This window comes from Schistocerca piceifrons, chromosome 4 (assembly GCF_021461385.2).
Source record: "Schistocerca piceifrons isolate TAMUIC-IGC-003096 chromosome 4, iqSchPice1.1, whole genome shotgun sequence".
NCBI classification, from domain to species: domain Eukaryota; kingdom Metazoa; phylum Arthropoda; class Insecta; order Orthoptera; family Acrididae; genus Schistocerca; species Schistocerca piceifrons.
Window position 1 is genome coordinate 585,996,108 of NC_060141.1, and position 19,878 is coordinate 586,015,985.

At 37.4% G+C, this 19,878-nt stretch overlaps 1 protein-coding gene across 2 annotated transcripts in view; it reads right to left on the bottom strand.

Moving 5' to 3' along the window:
• Positions 1-15,650: 15,650 nt before the first annotated feature.
• LOC124795488 (deoxyribonuclease TATDN1) overlaps positions 15,651-19,878 on the bottom strand; it is a 31,703-nt gene continuing 27,475 nt past the window's right edge. For both annotated transcript variants that reach the window (XM_047259535.1, XM_047259534.1), the window contains one exon: positions 15,651-15,823. In XM_047259535.1, the coding sequence (XP_047115491.1) occupies positions 15,715-15,823 (109 nt within the window). In that variant the 3' untranslated portion in view covers positions 15,651-15,714. The remainder of the gene's footprint in view (positions 15,824-19,878) is intronic.

Here is a 19,878-nt window from a genome sequence, read left to right on the forward strand (position 1 = left end):
ATTGAAATAATACCATTCCATCTCTACTACATCATCTTCCACATCACTTCCATGAACCATTGTGCCATAAAATGTGGTATCTTCTTGCAGAGTAACATATTCTTCCTTTTTTAATCTTCTGAAACCTGTCTGGTGATTTTGAGCATTATTACACAACCTTTGTAATGTTTGCAACCTCATTCCTCTCTTCAAAATTCACAGGTGATGGTAAAGTGTTGACAACTTTGTCTGACAAACTTCAGCTACAAAACTTCTGAAACACACACCACACATTGAAGAAAATTCGGGAATACTTCTTACCAGATCATCATCAGAGGCAACTTTGAAGTTCGAAACTTCAACAACTGGAGTGCCATCAATTTCCCCATTATCAGTGAGCAGTTGTTTGACACAAACAATAACATCATCAATAGGATTTTTTTGCGGCGAATCTCCGGTCATTTTGACCACATGGAAGGAACTAAGACTTTATTTATTGCTCATTTATTTCTTCTCAATATTGCCAAAAATTCAGTCAGTGAACATGTAAGAGTGCCCTGGTGTAGGTGTGTGTGTGTGTTTGTGTGTGTGTGTGTGTGTGTGTGTGTGTGTGTGGAGGGAGGAAGGGGGGGGGGGGGGGGTTAGTGTGGCTAAACCTTCTGAAACATAACTGAGAAAGATGCAATCAAAATGCAAATACACAATATATATATATGAAATATATTCACAGTTGTGGATATGAACAACCATCAGCTCTATAATGAAATGAAAACAAAGAAAATATGTGCTGAGTCAGGACTCGAATCTGGATTTCCCGCTTATCACGAGCAGTCGACTTACCAATTCGCTATCCAAGCATGATTCATGAACAGACCCAAACTTTCATATGTCATCAACCATGTGTATACAACCTGTACTCGTACTTTCATTATGTATATTCTCATACTGGGGAGACATTTTACCTGAAAATCACTTGCCCGGTGTTGGTGGATAAATATGATATTGCAGTGCCTGTATTATTCCAAATTACAAAGCAATGTTCTTCTGACAAGCACTGCGGCGACTACAGCCATTACAAAATACATGAAATGTATTCGCAATTATGAATATAGACAACATCAGCTTAGAATGGAAAGACAATAATGAAAATTTGTGCCAGACAGGGACTCGAACTCGGATGTCCCGCTTATTGCAAGTGGTTGCCTTACCATTTGGCTATCCATGCATAACCCACAGCCAGACTCAAACCTCTCTATGTAGTTAACCAATGTGTTTATAACCTGTACTCATACAGTCATTATGTATATTCCTGTATAGGGGAGAAATTTTACTCGGAAGTCTGTTGCCTGATGTTGACAGATAAATATGATATTGCAGTGACTGCACTATTTGTTCCTTCGGACATGCATGCCTGCATGTGACTCGTAATTAAAATGTCTCCCTTGTATGGGAAAATACATAATAGATGTATGAGTACGTGTTGCAGACACATGGTTGACAACGCATGAAAGTTTATAGCCAAATGGTAATGGGACCGCTCACGATAAGTGTGAAATCTGGATTCAAGTCCCAGTCCGGCACAAATTTTCATTGTCATCATTCTATTATATATATATGGTTGTCCATATTCACAACTGTGAATACATTTCACGTATTTCATAATGGCTGCATTCGCCATATGCATGTATGTCTGAAGGAACATTGCATCGTAATTGGAATAACACAGGCACTGCAATATCGTACATACCTGTGTCTGTTTTTGTGCTATGATGTACAGCTGTCCATGAAAACGTGTAGCTCTTTGATAGACTGATTAACTTTGTTTGCAACATAGATTTCAGACAGCCAATAATTTTATCTGACAATTTTCCACAAATTGCTTCAGAGCACATAAATATAGTTGCATCATTGAAGCCAGGTTACATACACCCAAACTATGCAGCCTTTATCAGAAGAGGTAACTTTTTTGGATAATCAAAACAAATGGTCTGTATTGAAGGATCTTTCTCAGATGCCTTCTTCACTTCCCACAAATACGGGTAGAAGTGTTAAGCTTTCTGACAGTGTAGTCCCCCCCCCCCCCCCCCCCCAACATAACAGCAGGTTTAGGCTTGCTCACCAGATGTTGCATTGCACTGTGCGTCCATTTTAGTGCAATCATTACAAATATCTCTTTGCGGCTGACCAAATTTCAAACAAAAATCTTGTTAAAATACATCATGAAACAACCAATGTTTTACATCTTTCTGCAAGTCAGTATATTCATCATAAAGTCTCTATGTAACTGAGACACAGGCAATTAGCAGACAGGTATTACACATTTGTATATTTGGAGAAAGGATAATGACTCTCATGAGTGGTAATATTGGCAAATATCTTCTGGCAAACATAATCAATTCTTTATGTCCAGGAACATAATTTCCTCCGCCATCCTTTGATGAATGGCTCAAACTTCTTTTTGTAAAAAAATCTAATGTTAACAAATTTATATGAAAATATAAAATTTTTATCACACAAATTATAAAATTATTCATGTATGAGAAAACCAATTGCTATAACAATTTTTAACAAAGTAAAAAATTTATTGATTGTTGCAAGATTAAGGGTATGATTGGAAAGGGGGGGGGGGGTGACTGTATAATTGTGTTACGTTCAGTACATATTTGTTGAGCCCAGTATTTTTGGTTTAAAGTGCAGTATCCCCTGTTATAGTCCAGTTGTCAGTGCTATGAGGAACTGTTGTAATAAAAGTTTGAAATCACATGCGGCAGATACGTTTTTTTTTCCGTCTTTAATCATACACCAGTTCCCAAGACCAAAAGTCATCACCTAAATGAGATAAATTAACTATGCAATTTTTTTCTGTGAGTTTACAATGTGCCACTCTGCAGATAATTTTACAGTGCTATAAAGCAGTTGCAATATCACTGGTAAAAAGTACTCAGTTTTGGAAATTATTTAATAAGAAAAATGTGTAAAAGTAGAATTTGGTGACATAATAAAAATGTGTCATCATCAAATCTCAACATTGATATTCTTTGGCTGTGAATTATTTTCTGCCATTGTTTCTTCAACATACATGTTGAAAAGCAAGGGAGAAAGACTATATCCCTGCTACACTTCCTTTTTAATGGGAGCACTTTCTCTAAAGTCTTCCATTCTTATTGCTCACTCTTGCTTCACGTACAGAGTGTATATTACGTCTTTCATTTATAGCTTATATCTATTTTTATGAGAATGTCAAACATATTGCACAATTTTATGTTGAACATTTCGCTCCATGTTGATCAAATTCTGTGAAGGTGTCTTGGCTTTCCATAAGTTTTACCTCCACTATCAAAAACAGTGTCAGAACTGTCTCTAAGGTGTGTTTATCTGCCCTGAGGCAAACTTTTTGTCATCTAACAGCTCCCCAGTTTTCCTTTACATTCTTCTGTATACTGTCAGCAACCTGGATGCATGAGCTATTAAGCTGATTGTGCAAAAGTTCTCCCACTTGTGTGCCTTTGATGTATTCAAGATTATGTAGATTACCTCCTTTCAACAGTCCAATGGTATCCCTCCCATCTCTTCTATTCTGTGCACTAACTTGAATAATCACTTGGTTGCCATCTTCCCCAAAGATTTCTGAAGAATTTCTTCCAAACCTCTTTCAAATTCTGGCTTTAATACTGCATCCCTATGACTTCAAGATCAACACCCACTTTGTCTTCTATTGTGTCATCAGACAGTTCCTCCCCCACCTAAAGGCCCTCAATATAGTATTTCAACAAACCAGCTCTCTTCTCTGCATGGAATTCCTCTAGCTTGATACAAACAGGATATGGTAAGTTCCACACAAGTTGTCCCCTAATGACTGTTTTGCACTAACAGCCGTACATCCGAAATCCCAACACCACATACTGGAGGTATGCAAACCCATTCACCTTTGGGAACTAATTCACTGATGATCAGTCCTTCGAGATCCATTAATTTTTATTTGTTCATCATTTCTTTTATTTGACTTGAGCAAATGAAAATGAGATTAGACAGGACTCAAGATAATCCAGCTGTCCTTTAATCCTTTCAAAGTATTACATACCAGCTGTGGCTCAGAAGCTTAAAAGTGAAAAATTTTCAGAGAATGATTTAGATAAACTCATTTAATTTCATTTCAACATTTTATTTTTTACCATTTGTAGAATTCACATATACAAACTTAAACTATGTAATTTTGATACATTTAATTTGTGAACCTTTTTGCAGCTCCAATCAGTTTCTTCTTTCAGTAAAAGTTTGTCCTGATACTGAAAACATTCTTTCTGCACTGAACTCGCAGATGTGCAATGTGTTTTTAGGGCAAGTGAATACAAATATGGATAAACAAGTTTTCTTTGTTCCCACCACCATGTCTTGGGCAACATTTCGGACATGTATTTGTTGGTGCCAGAGCCTTTGATTATGAAGATTATGTTTTTTCTGCAACTTCTTTGTAGAAATCTTCCAGCAAATTAAAATTTATAGTTGCAGAAAAAGATGAAGTTCGCAATGGTGGTGGTGGAACTATGAAGGAGAAGTTACTAACACAAATTAATTACCTTTTTCTTGTACTGACAATTAAGGGTTGACTCTGTGGAAACGAGAAAATAAAAATAACACAAGCAATAAAGATGTGGATATGAAGAGCAGTCACAAAAACAAATAGGACTGAAAATAAAATGTAATGAAAAAACACTAAAAGAAATGGATGAGAACATGACATTGATTAATATGATACAAAGAATAAAAACTAAAAAAAAAATGATTATGAAGTGTTATGAGAGGAATCAGCTGCAACCAAATGTTAAAGTAGACGAGATACAGTGAAAGATAGCTACATCAATATGGTGTTGCTTTCTGTGTCATGAAGATGAACAATTTATGAACTTTCTCCAAAATTCCATAATACACCTGCAAATATTTTGTGCTTCCTGCTTTCAACCAGTTTCTTTTTTAGCTGTGGATAAAGAAATGTTGCTTCGCCAACATTACCCAACTTTTTAACAAGACTCTCTTTGGTACCTTTTATCGTCCACTCAGACATTCCAGTTATTATCAGGGCAACCCTTCCCAGTTTTTAACTGCAGAAATTGTTTTGGAATATCCGAGTCACAATCTCCATTTTTGGCAATGGCACAGTCTGCTCAGCACTCATCTCTGTAGTTATTTCATAAAATAAGTGAACTTGGTCAAATATTTAATGATTTGGAAAACCTCTGGCATCAATTTAAGTTCATCATTTCTGAGAGCAGCTAAAGTGGAATTTGAGCACTTTGTTTTCAAAAACACATACTATAATGTCGAAATACCATTTCCAGCAAGTTGGGATTTCTTCATTTAATTTCAATACTGGTAAATTCAATTGCACCTGTTCTTTCAGTTTATTAACTGCAAATAATATTTTCTTGAAATATTGAAGAGAGATTTAATTTCTTCCTCCACACTCTTGATTGAGCTTATACCTGATAATAATTAATTTGATATTGTGGGAATAGGGATATTTACAAGTTTCGACAGCAGTCACAGAGTTTGCTGTACTCTGTTACAACTGCTACTATTTTGCCATTCATTGTCCAGTTGGTTACTTCTTTTCTTAAAAAATGTTAACTACCGGTATACTTTCAGCAACATGCTGTGGCAAAAATTCCAGGCAACTCAAACAAAGCAAAATGTCCCTATCATGATAATGCACAGTAGTAGCAAGAAAACTGGTTATTTAGAGGAGTTGTTAAAGACGTTAAAGCGAGTGCAGACACTGAGTTCCATTTCTGTTGCAAATTATCTCACAACCTAGGGGGCAGTTGAGGCAGCAAGCACGCTGGAAGTCTTTTCCTACTTGGAAATTGGTGATTAGGGTAGAGCAGGGAAACAAACTTCCTAAATTCCATATTTTCCACAATGCTACAGGGATGGTATTCTTTAGAAACCATTTTAAGCAACTCAAGTTCAAGTTCTTTGTTTTAGAAATTGGATGGGGCTTAATCATGATGACAAGATTTGACAAAGCAGAGTGTACTGCACCTATTGTAACAGGTTCAACTATAGCAGATGCAGGTGCCCAACATATCAGACTGCTAAACAGTTACAAATCAGTTTCAACTATGACAGATTCACTCTTTTGACTTAAAGCAGCTGAAGCAGACACTGAGATGGCAAATGTCAGGGTGAATTGCTGGGAACATTCAGTGGAGGAGTCCACTTTTGCAGTGCATGTTGATCATGATCTACATCATGAAACTATCATCTTGGGAGAAACTGTGGGATGTTTCCTTTTCAAATGCCTTTTTAAATTACATATAGAGCCTCCAACAATATTGATAATGACTGTGCAATATTTGCATTCCCCTCAACCCACATCCCTTTTTTACTGTAGTGGTAACAATTTCAGAAGATGAAAATTTTTGCATCTGTACCTTTAAAAGTTGCTGGGAATACTTTTAAAAGGCACTTCCATTCACAGTGAACAATATTACAAGTAAACATAGATATGTACAACTACAAATAATCAAAATAGTTGGACACTGAATTGTGGGAAAGGAGTTAATCAGTTGAATGATCAAAAACTTAGTTTCATTTGGGTAAATGCTCAAAAGGCAATTTTTAAAGGTTCTGTGAATTTTTAATGGGCTGTCCTCCTCTTCTCTTTGCCCACCAGTTTGGTTTAACTTAATATAATAGCATAAGGGAAAGAGGGCCCTGGGCAATCAAAACCAAAAAATCCTGAAAAAGGTATCAAATTCACAAAATGTTACTTCAGCAAAATAAATTTATTGATTACCTAATGTAGACACAATGATTATTTTTATTTCCTTAGCTGTATGCATTCTCAGAATACATCGTATCGGTCACGTGACGTGCCATGTCAGTGACACCAAACTAAGTACAAAGAGAACTGAGCAGGCTGAACCAAACCTTTGTTCGAGACTGGGTTGACTGAACAAGAATGCGCGCGCGCGCCCACACACACACACACACACACACACACACACACACACACACACACACACACACACACACAGTGAATGTAAGCATAACAACTTAGTACTGAACTACTAGTGGTGGAATTTGAATGAGTTACAACTTGAAAAAGAATGTAATCGAGAGAGGAACAAGGAATGATGGAACTAGAACGAGTTATCAGCCGACAAAGTGAGAGACCAACTGAAAGAGACTGAGGTAGGAACAAGACCAAAGTGGGGTTGAGATGGATGTAATGGTTCAAAGGCAGGTGTTTTATTTTAGTCATCGCAACGGTAGTCTTCTTGCATCTTGACATATTGATGCAAAAGCCAGATTTATGATGATGTGTGTTAAATATTCATCTTTTATTGTTATATGTTCCTTATGTGTGTTTGTTGAAAAAAGTGTTATAGAATACAAACACAGATGTGATGAACAGCATTCAGATTTTGAGTGGTAGAGATATTACTTACATTGGTGGTATGCAGCATTAGCAGTTCAAGCAGCAAAGATGAAAAAAATAACAGCCAGCCATGAGAAGATGATCTGACAGATATCTGGAATAATGACTTAATTTTTAAAAGTAAGGGCATCATTTTGTGTTTGTTTGTGTAAACTGTTCCAAAATGGTTTAACATGGGTTCACAGCCAGTTCACATTGCGTGGTTCACACGAGTCATCGTGGAAGAGTCAAGCTGAACTGGGTTTCTCAGTAAACATGATGAGGTGACAGTTGTAGTAAGCTGTAGTATGAATATTCACAGTGAAATAGTAGAACTCACAGTAACAGCAGAATTTGGTCACACTTGAGTAATTACTGGCTCGAGACAATTGATTTGTTAGTTCTATGTGTTTGTGTTAGTGGAATAATGGTTCACATTGTGAATAATTGAGTTAATAACACAGAGATCAAACTATCAAACAATGGAAAATCCAGAATGGAATGTAACAATACAAGAGAAGGAAAGTTGCTAATCACCATATAGCGGAGATGCTGAGTCGCGACAAGCACAATAAAAAGATTCACACAATTAAAGCTTTCGGCCATCAGGGCCTTTGTCAGCAGTACACACACACACACACACACACACACACACACACACACAAAAGTGCAACTTGCACACGTCTGCAGTCTCAGAGAGATGAAACTACAGCTCTCTGAGACTGCAGACATGTGTGCAAGTTGCACTTGCGTGAGTGTGTGTGCGTGTGTGTGTGTGTGTGTCTGTCTGTCTACTGCTGACAAAGGCCTTAATGGCCGAAAGCTATGATTGTGTGAATCTTTTTATTGTGCCTGTCACAACTCAGCATCTCTGCTATATGGAGAGGTCAAACTATGTAATAATTAACAGTGTGCTTAAATATTTTTCTGGGGGTAGAAGCATTTTATTTTGAGGACTGAAGGGAGGCCAAGTATTTGTTGCAGTCGTAATTGAATATGAGGTCACATACTGACCTGGATTGTTCTGCAAGTTCTAACTAGTGTTCCTGAGCCACAAACTCAGAAGTAACTGAGTGTTGCAATAGCTGTTTTTGGTGTATGTAGTTAGTGCACTCAGACTGAACTGAATGTTCATCAAGATAGCTTTGTGGTGTTGTCCGAAGAATGAGATACCGAGGCAAGAAATCACAAGCACATTACAGTTGGTGCCACACACAATGTCAATGAGAGGTGTTGGCATAGACATGCCATCAAGAGTTCCATTTGTCACTGCTACAGTAAACTTATGTCAGAGCAGAGTTCTCCTCAGCCACTCTGAAATCATCGCTGCAGACAACAGCATTGTTCTCACTATAGCCAGCAGTGCAAGAGGGCAGCGAAGTTTATAGTCAATTGTACTTTTGCTGTATCAAGTGACACGTTAGTGTTCAATGACAGTAGCAGTAAATATACATGACATCCTGTGGCAACCAATTCTTTAAAAGTTAACTATTTCATCTTTTTCAAGTTGTAATAAAGTGATATAATATTTTGTATTTGTTATAATATCAACTCGGTCTCCTCCAGAAGCAATCTAAAAACCCACCGTTGTGCCAATGAATGTTATATTATCATATTAACAAATCTGTAGGACTTGCAGACACTGAGAAGATAGTGTAATACATTATTCTTGCAAAGTGGAGTGTTCATTTGCTTTGAGCAATAGTGATTCTATTTGTGACATCTGGTATAGCATTAGTGCTACAGAATTTTGGAATGAAAACTATGTATTGGACATACAGAGTTAATTGCCAAGATCCTTCCCGTAACAATAAATACTAACTGCTGAAACCACTTAGGCATGTATGTCATAACACTATCATTACTTTCAATTTTTCAGTGGCTAGTGACCATTAAATTATGTAAAAAGTAGTGGTCATGATTGGCCAACAGCTAAAAAGTCATAAAATTTGCTTTGACTAAGTAATTCCAATGCCCAAAGTGGTGATGGCACGTAGTTTTTTTTTTCCCTTGAAATTTTTTTAATCACTTTATTGGTGCTGGGGGATAGATTTTGTTGGCACTTATCAGAAAGTCCAAATAAAGCTCCTGTTTGTCTAAATGAAATTCGGACTCATTTATTTAATCCCTAACTAACAAAGGCAGGGAATCACACGAAATTAAATGAAACTTTTAGAAAACTGTTACAGGGAAAAGATATTAATACAAAGATAGGGTTTTTTGCTATTAATTGAGCGAAACAAAGAACTGAAGTTCAGTAATGGAATGAGTAAGCATTATGTCTAGTTTGTGATATTAACTGAGCACAGGATCAAATAAAAATATTTAAAGAAAGGGCATTTTTCTAATAGGCAATTAATATTGAAAGAGATAAATCATAGTAAAATATTTTAGAAAGAAAAATAAATAAGACACGATAGAAAAGAATTTTTCTTTTTTGCGCACAACATGGAGACAAACTGCCAACTAAAACTGCACTGCTGACTTTGCAGTCACTCATCTATCTGATTTATAACTGTCGACACGAAAACAGTTTTATGAGTGATGTGACATTTAAATATTAAAATACATTGTGAGTAAAAAAATTCCTTGCCCAGTAGGTCTGCTCAGAATTAACTAACTGTGTGTAATAGGTGCTTATTGGATTTTAACTTAATTACAGATTTTACTGATTGCCGAAACTAAGTTTGTTACATGTAAATCAATGATATACTGAAGGATAAACTGTGCATGGAGACACACTTCCTTATTAAAATTTTGGTTGTGAACATATTAATATTAATAAGACTAACTTAAAAACAGTTATTTTATTGAGATAAATCAATCCAGATAGAAAAGCACAGATATTATTCTGGAGAAATAATTTCAAGTTATATGAAGCACTGAAACACAGCCAACAGAACTTCTTTATTGTAATACAAATACACAGAGTACTTGTTAGCTGGTATCGCTATTTATAATATGCATGCAAAAGCAGGACAGCATTACACAGTAAAACTTGCTCAAAATGGAATCGCCTGAGACTAAAATAATTTTCCAAATTGGACAAGTTTCTGGATTACACAAAACTCACTGGGCTACTTAAAATTTGTCAGGTATCACGCACAAAAGTACAGTAAAAAATTTTAATTATGCATATATTGTATTTATATACCTTAACTCCAGTACAGATGTTCATTTACTATATATTCGACAATAGAACAATGGACTATTACACAAATTGATAAATAACACAGCATTTTTATATTTTTACTCGAAATTTAAATTTGTTTATTATTGTAAGTACATACATGTTATTCCCATGTTTATTCGCTTTACATTTACCTTTTTTCACCACATATCAAGGAGGGAAACTTGTTTTAATTTCATGTTCAAAATTTTCTTTTTCTAGGCAATTTTTCGCACCATATAATAGTTTCAACAAGTTGGGAGAATTTGTGTGTGCTGCAAATTACTAACATCATTTATGCATGCAATGGCTTTTTTAAGGGTATTCATTTTTCTAGGGACATAATTTTGTTCCTCCTCCTCCTCTTCTTCTTCTTCTTCTTCTTCTGCTTCATTTCTTCTTCTTCATCCTCTGTGTTGCAGATTTCTATTAAATCTGTTGCTGAAGTGAAAGTGGAATGAGTTGACAAAGTCATCACTTCGAATGTAATCATCTGCACTACATGAAATGTTTTGCATTTTCATTGATTCAGCAATTACTGCTGCATTTTCTTGAACTTCAATGGCCACAGAAGCGTCCTGTTCTTGACTCCCAGAGCCCACTTTGTTGAAGCATTTGGTGACAGTTTCAGGTTTTATTTCCTTTACTGCCAAGCCAATCCAATTTACTGCATCCAGGACAGAAACTGGCCGTGCAAGAGCAAACGCACTTTCTGCTTCTTCAATGCTAAGAATAAGAGATTGCATCAGTAATCACCTATAATGACATTTGACTGTGTAAATAACCCTCAGGTCCATGGTTTGTGTGAGGCTAGTTGAACCTGGAGGGAACCAAGTCAATTTCACATTTGATAATGTTACTTTCGGGTGGCAGGTTTCATTGTCTAGGAAAAGGAGAACTTGATAATTTCCTTTATTTTCATTTTGGCAGTGAAAGAGCCCACCCATTCTTCCATAAGACCATTCACAGTCCATGACTTTTTATTGCTTCGTCATGTGACTGAAAGCTTACTGACGTCTATGTTTTTTGAAACAATGTGGTTTTGCCACCTTTCAATCACCAGTGTCCCATTTCACCTAACATGTTTCCACACAGCAGTACAGTGAGCCTTTTCTTGGAAATTTTTCCACCAGTGCACTTTTGCCCCAATTTTGAAGAAAGTGCGCGATAAAACAGTTCCATTTCATTGGCATTGAAAACATCTTTTGGGTCACCATTCACAATTAAGTTGGACAATATTGTCTTCCATTCTGTTGCTACACTTTCCTGCACATCCTTAGGTTCCCCACACACTTCATTCCACGCGATGTTGTGCCTAGGTTTGAAACTGTTCAGTCACCCTGTGGACACTTTAAGCCCTGTAATTCCTAGCTCTTTAGCAACTTTCAGAGCCTCACTCTGCAACATAGGCCCAGTTAAAGGTAAATTTTTTGCTTGTGCACTTATGAACCATTATTTTGTTAATTTCTTCATTTCCAGTCTTCTTTGCCTTTCTTTTCATCTGCCCATTCCCTTTCATCCATTGTCCCGAATCTTACACTTGTTTCTCAAAGTATCATAAATTTGTGTTTTACCAAATTTCGTGCACAGAGGGTTTGTCTTTCTCACTCCCCCAGTTACATTAATCTTTTCGTTAAAAAACATGCGGTTTGTTCGACATCATGTATCTCTTAAAATGCTACTAGTCAACTGAAATTGGCTGAAAGTAACGACCTTGCCGGGTAGAACCATTGTTTAACGGAAAAACGCTCATCTCTTTCACTGCACACATTGCAGCTGAGAGATGCACAACAATGTTCCTGTATGCACTGGCGTACATCAATAATGAGGAAAATTTGAAAACTGACAAAGAGATCGCTGACGAACGAACCATTTCCTTTGATGTACTGTGCCAATACTGAGGATAACTTATTCGTTGTTGCACAGAGCAGCACGGTTTTAGGTCCACACCAGCAGTGTCGTGCTGCGCTGGACGTCTTTTCTTGGTTTTGCGCCGCTTAACAGAGGTTTGTAGAGTCGTCAATAATTAATGAATTGTAATGTAGTAGTACTGTTTAGGGTCTTTTCCACATTATACAATGAATTATTAAATTAAGTATGTTCAAAAGATTGGTTTCCATTTCCGCATTAGGCATGTTCCACTTCATACAAAAAAATCATCATACAGAAATGCACTGAATGCATCGGGACTGAAATACTTGTATGGTTTGGGCAAGTTTCTAAATTATACATGTGCCGATTTGAGCAAGTTTTACTGTATATCTAAGTAAAATAATTAACAGCAGCAACTATTATCTAATTTTTATTCAAATTCCAACACGTATTTGCAACTCATTTATGATAGCTTGTATTTATAATCATTAGTCAGGTCAGATGCAACTTCGCAAACAACTGTTTGAACAAAATTTCAAACTAAAATAAAAATAGACTTGAGCTGAACATCAGATATATAAACAGGTCATATGTACATTTTCATACATCATCTTACATAGACATTTTTTTTAACACTGTTTCATTCCTTGGGTTGTGAAGCACCATTCACTACTAAAACTCCCCTTTCTTATATACAGTGCAAGACGTGTTGAACACTGCTAGGATCCCCTTCTCACAATGCAGTGCAAATAGTGGTAATCCTGAGATGAGAATGCACACAGCAGTGACTCTTTGGTACGCAAATACAAAGGTGATTTTCCATCACAGTGCATAAACGAAAGTGAACAGTGAACAACTGTTCCTCAGAAGTTTTTGCTCAATTCTTTGATTTAGTTTAGCGAACCATTCATTTGTACCAGTACCTTTGTGAATGAACCACTTCTAGTGCACGTAGATGTTTGTACCACCAGCTACTCAGTTCTTCTGGCTTTTCTGGAATTTTTCTTACCTTCATCAGGTGTTGCCTGACACTGACTGCCAGATGGAAAGTGTCTGTAATTTGCACCACCTCCTTTCTGCTCAGTCTGCACCTGCAGATGCTGCCCTCGAGTGTTCTTTCTTCGGTTGATGCTGACTGGTTGCATTCTGTTTGTGGTCTGTTCCTGTCTGGTCATACTGGGAGGTTCTGTTGTCACCCAGCAGCTTGCTTAAGTTTTCTGTGATGAGTTCTGCATTGCTGTTCAAGCTTTACTCAGCTGATAGGCCCATGCCCTGATTGCTTAGGCTCTCCATCATTCAAATCTCTATCGACTCCCTCAAAGCTGTCCCAATACATGGGCACTCGGGCTGAGATTCTCTTTTCTTCATAGCTCATGGAATGATCAAATTCCAAGCAGAGTTCAGCAATGGCTGACTTGATTTTTTATCACAGACTGATGTTCTTAGCTTCTGATAGCAACAGCTCTTATAATTTGTCCAATATATGATATCCCACTTTGGTAAGGCATCCTATGAATTCCTGGCTTTCACAAACCAATGTTATCTTTAATATACATCAAACAATGTGGCATGTCATATATTGGGCAAACTACAAGAATTGTTGACATCAGGTTGCAAGACCATCATTCAACACTCATCTCCGGCAAACAACCAAGTCAGCCATCACTAAACACTGCTTGGAATTTGTTCATTCCAAGAGCTATCAGACAAGAAACTTGGCCCAGACACACAGATATTGCAACAGAATAGTGAGGCAGTCAATTGAGATTTGTCTGGCAGAGAAGCTAATCAACCAGGCACTGGGCGTTATCAAGTGATGAAAGCTTGAGATCGTGTACTGGATCTAATGAAATCCAACAAATACAGAACTTGTCAGCATAGAAACCTCAAGCTCAATGCCATGTGGAACAGACTTACAGCAGAACATCTTAGGATGACCCAAATGGGAATGGACAGCAAACATAATATGATCAATTGGCTTGGACCGAAAATAGAACACTCAAGGATGTTGTCTGTGGGTGCAGACAATATTAAGAATTTCATGCTGCAGGGACACCCAAGAGCAGCATCTGAGGGTAGACCACTTATGGATGGAAGAGGCAGAAGGTACAAACTACGGACACACTCCATCCAATAATGTCTCTGGTAGCAACCCATGACAGCAACAAGTCGTCACCCAAATATCACGCAAGTAAGGTGATGATATCCAACAGTAACCCCAAAACTCAAGAATGTCACCAGTTAGTTGTTGTTTGAGGAATCTACTGGCCTAATTTCTAAAAGCTCATTCTTGAGAAATGCTCCATCCTATCATTTCTGAAAGGAGTCTACCTTTCCTGCAATTCCTTCTCATAATGTCAATACAAGGGAAAGAAACTGTTTAGTTGGAAAGCACCAGTTGTCCCTTAAAAACAATAAACACAGTATGGTTCACTCAATACGTTTTGTTAACAAGTACCCCCAGACGGACCACCTAGTTTTTAAACTTTGGGTGTTAATGCTCTCTGATGACTCCTACAGCCACTGGAATGTATTCTTGACCATCAATACCTACAATGACTTGACAGCAAATATTGCACCACACAAACAAATACAGAACTCATCAGCATAGAAACCTCAAGCTCACTGCCATGTGGAACAGACTGACAGCAGAACATCCCAGGACAACCCAAATGGGAATGGACTGCAAACAGAATATGACCAACATGTTGTGGCTAGTATTACAATAAAAAGTTATGGTGGGTTGCTGGGGGCTACGTACTGTTCCATATATTTGAATTCATAACAGTCTATAACCCAGTAGGGGTAATCAAAAATTAATGAACATATTCCACATAGTTTATCTTTCTTTTTTTCATAAAAATACAGGCAATCAATGTAAAATTTCCCTTCATTGCTCAAACATTGAACACCAATCTCAAAATAGTAGCACCATAACTATAAGGTTCTCAGAAGCACATGCTTCACAGAAACTTTATTAATAAAATATTAATAATTTAAATGAGGTTTCATTATGGCTCCCTCCTTTTCATAATTTCAGTGACACTGTATCTGATACATAATTTCAAGTTGGCAAGTTAGCATTTGTTATTAAGAAAATCTGCAATTTGATTTTTCCAGTATGACATATTTTGGTATCAAGTTTTAAAGTGAAGGTAAGGCAATGCCTTTCTGTATTAAACAGCTTTCAAAAATAACGAAAGACTGAGGAAAGGTAAATTCACTGTTGTACCTTTACTTTTTCTTTTACACTGGCTTACAAAAACCAATACAATTATTCAGTCAAATGATCAAAAAATAACTTTTTTGTGTTTTCATAAATTTTTTCACACAGTTCTTCAGCATCTTCATTCCGAACTGCGGCTACAATTTCAAGAACATGCCTGTAAATAAACAAAATGTATTATTAATCATTAGCATTTCAGTTAGACCTACAATTTTGTTGAGACTGTTAAAAGTAAGTACAAATGAGGAAAAAATTTTTAAAACAAATAAAATAGGAGAGTAAAGAAATAGGAATGACTTTCTAGTTCCATTTTCCTTTCTAACAAGATCTAAAACTTAACTTTTTCATTTTTTTTATGCTGTTGGTTCTCTGAGATTCTATGCACTGCATAACTATTAAATATATTATGGTCTACTAATAATCACACCCATACAATCTCAAAATTGTGTTAGTTTGCACTTATTAGTTACTGAGCAGGACAGCAGGCTTTTGCTCACCATTTTCTTGACCAATAACTTCTACCCCTTCAGGAGGGTTAGATAGAATACCTCCTTTAGGTAGTATCCTTTATGCAATTCATCTTCTATTGCAATGCATGTATTTATGAGATGACAATGACACATATATAACAAATTAATTATTACACACATATCTATTCTCTGTGCTTAATGCCATTTGTAAAAAATATATCCCTCCTTCAAAGGACGACACGACTGAAGGACACCCATTAAAATGTAGTTATGTGACATAATGAGACCCAATGCTGATAAAGATACTAGGTTCTTTATAATGCATGACTATTATGGGGCACATCACGTAGCACTGTGCATGCTGATGGACAAGTTGGCAAGTGAAAGTTTGAACTCTGCCAGCAGTAGCACAGCACCTGATAGTGCATCTCACATGGGACAATATCCAGTATATGACTAGTATAAAATAAGTCTCACAACCCATCATTGTCCCTGTCTCACATACAGTGTGTTATTAACCTATCATACTAAAGATCCATGTTGTACTGGTCCTGGAATTGGAGTCTGGTGAAGTAATACAAATTGTGCCATGCGGACAGCATGTACTAAATATTTTGTTTGACTTCCTGAGACACTACTTTATACTTCCTGAAGATGGAAACTATTAGAACAGTCTTAACAGTGAGCTTCCAAAATAAACTCTTGCTTGTATTTGTTAATTACAGGAAGTGACTGAGGAGATATATGCCTCTGACATTTGGAACCACTCAGAATCAGGCTGACACTGCCTGACCTGACAAAGTTATGTACTGCTCATACATCTCCACCTGGGGTCTGGAATACTAATGTAATCATATATAGGGTCTCAGAGGACTTAAATGTATTGTGTGAAGTTTTGGGATCTTGGTATCTCAGTCTGGTGGAAGTAATGTGTTGACGAAACTCCGAACGGACATGACAAGCCACTTGTGCACTCATGCTGTGCTAAATGAATTTTGGTTTGTTTAAATTACTATACGACAACTATTTGATTCCACAAAGCATTATAGAACACTAACACTTTGAGGACTTGGCAGCTAGGGTGTAGAGCAACTGGCCAATACTGTGCTTTTTCATGGTTTTTCTGAATTTTGTGTAGTGGATTCTACTGCACAGAGCTTACATCATTTTATTGCATTTGAAAGAGAGTTCAAATGGCTCTGATCACTATGGGACTTAACTTCTGAGGTCATCAGACACCTAGAACTTAGAACTACTTAAACCTGACTAACCTAAGGACATCACGCACATCCATGCCCAAGGCAGGATTCGAACCTGCGACCATAGCGGTCGCGCAGTTCCAGACTGTAGCACCTAGGACCGTTCGGCCACCCAAACCGGCTTGAAAGAGGGGTCCTTTTTCTGTGAAGTACTGTGAAGAAACATAGCCTTTCATACTGAAATGAAAATGTATTTTTACAATGACTTCTTTTTCATTTTTTGTCCTTCGCTTTCTAAATGTAGGTAGAATTAGAAGCTGCTGGTACTAAAAATATAACTGCTTGAAAATGTGGGTTTTGATTGAAAATTATTTAATTACTTTTGCCTTGCTGTGAAAAATTCCAAAGATTTTGTAAAATAAAGTTTCTATTTTAAATTCTTCACAATAACACTTGGTATCTTTTCTTACTGGTTTCACAGAACTTGTCCTAATTCTTTCTGTACAAACTTTATACCTCCTCTGAGGCCATTGTGGCCAGATTCAAATTAGGGAAATATCTTCCACCGAGTCTGTTTCCAGGTGAACTATTTTTAGTGGAAGTTTATTCAACCAGGCCTTCTTTGTTTATCAAAATGACTGCCAATCCAGTATGGAATTCAACAAGATGTCTGCTAGTAGGCCTCGAATTTTTACATAAAACATACCAATTTAGTATCATGGTCATAAAAATGAGAAAAAAAGGCTTTCTTTCACCATTTTATTTGCTCCCCCTCAAAGGTATAGTAGCAAGTGTGATCCAGACAAGCCGTGTTTTCATACAATTCAAAATAAAATAGGTTTCTTCTTCTCTGTTATTCCCAGTTTTGTTCTGATGTTGCAGTAATTTTATGTTTTGTTGTCAAAAGAACTACAATCCTAATGTTTTTCTATTTCACAAACAGCAAAGTGTCTTGTCTACGAAATGGAAGTTCCTCTTATTTCAGCTTCTGGGAAATTAGATGTTTAGTCAGCCCTTTGCTATTTCCTGTACTATTCTGTAAGGCCATCCTGAAAATAAATAGAAAGCATATAGCAGGCAACTGATGTCCTCTGTACTGACTGTGACCTTGTGAAGCATGGCGTGTGGCGACAAGGGGAATGCCGACACAGTAAAGCTAGGAGTACATGCTGTTGCCTGTATTTCTCTGTCGCCAATACGAGTGGCAGGTGCTCCCATCTGTGTTTTTCATGGTAGTACAAGCATTGTAGAGTACCTATATACACATGACAGACATAAGTCAAACATTGGAATACGTTTACAAATCTGAAGAATATGTTTACAAATCTGAGAAATGGCCGACATAGGTCCTATGTTGCTCATCTTTTTGGAGCACAAATTTGTGTGACATAGATGCTACATCGCTCAAAAATATATACAGGGTGTTACAAAAAGGTACGGCCAAACTTTCAGGAAACATTCCTCACACACAAAGAAAGAAAATATGGGCTGAAGCAAGGAAGTGTACTATCACACCTACTTTTCATTGCCCAGTTTGCAGGAGATAATGATCAGAGTGGCAACATAAACAGAAGATGAAAATATGGAGGAAATGGTGTCTGTAGATGATGTAATGGTGTGGGGAATGAAAGAGAAGAGGTATAAGAAAAGCTAAATGTATGGAAGTGGTGGGACAGTTTGGATTAAAATTTAACGCAAAGAAATGTTGAGTGATGGTGACAACAAGGAACGAGGGCAGTGTAGCAATGGATACAAGTATTAGAGGGTAAGCACTACAGAAAAGGAGAACATTTCAAGTATCTGGGGCACATAACAGAAGACAGTGGAAGGAATGATAAGGGGGATTAGTGAAAGAGGAAGGCAAGCCCATGGTTTCCTCCAGAGTGTAAGCATCCTCATTTGCAGCAAAAGAAGGTAATGGAAAGTCCAGAATGGAATAATGACAGTACTATGAAAAGGATAGATTGTTACTCACCATATAGTGGAGACATTTGAGTTGTAGACAGGTACAATAAAAAAACTAATAAACAAGTAAACTTTTGGCCAAAAGACCTCCTTCTAGAGTAGACAACACACACTATCTGTGGCTGCGAGGCCAGATTGCAAGCAACTGTGCATGATGGGAGAAGCAATCTGAGTCATGTGGGTAAGGAGGAGATTGCGATGGGGAGGGGGAGAGACAGGGGGGTAGGAGAGGGAGACAGTAAAGTACTGCTTGTGGGAACATATAGGGACAAGGTGGGGTGAGCGTAGGACAGGTAGGTGCAGTCAGGAGATTAGATGGAGGGCGGGGAAGGAGGAGTTTGGTGGAATAGAAGGCAGTGCAACGCTGGAGTGGGAACTGGGAAGGTGACAGGTGGATGACTACCGGAAGCTCAGGCCAGGGGCATTATGGGAAAGTTCTCACCTGCACAGTTCAGAAAAGCTGCTGTTGCTCGTAAGGCTGTGACGCAATCATTGACATGAAGAACATTGTATTGGGCAGCATGCTTAGTAACTGGGTGGTCCAGCTATTTCTTGGCCACAGTTTGTTGGTGGCCATT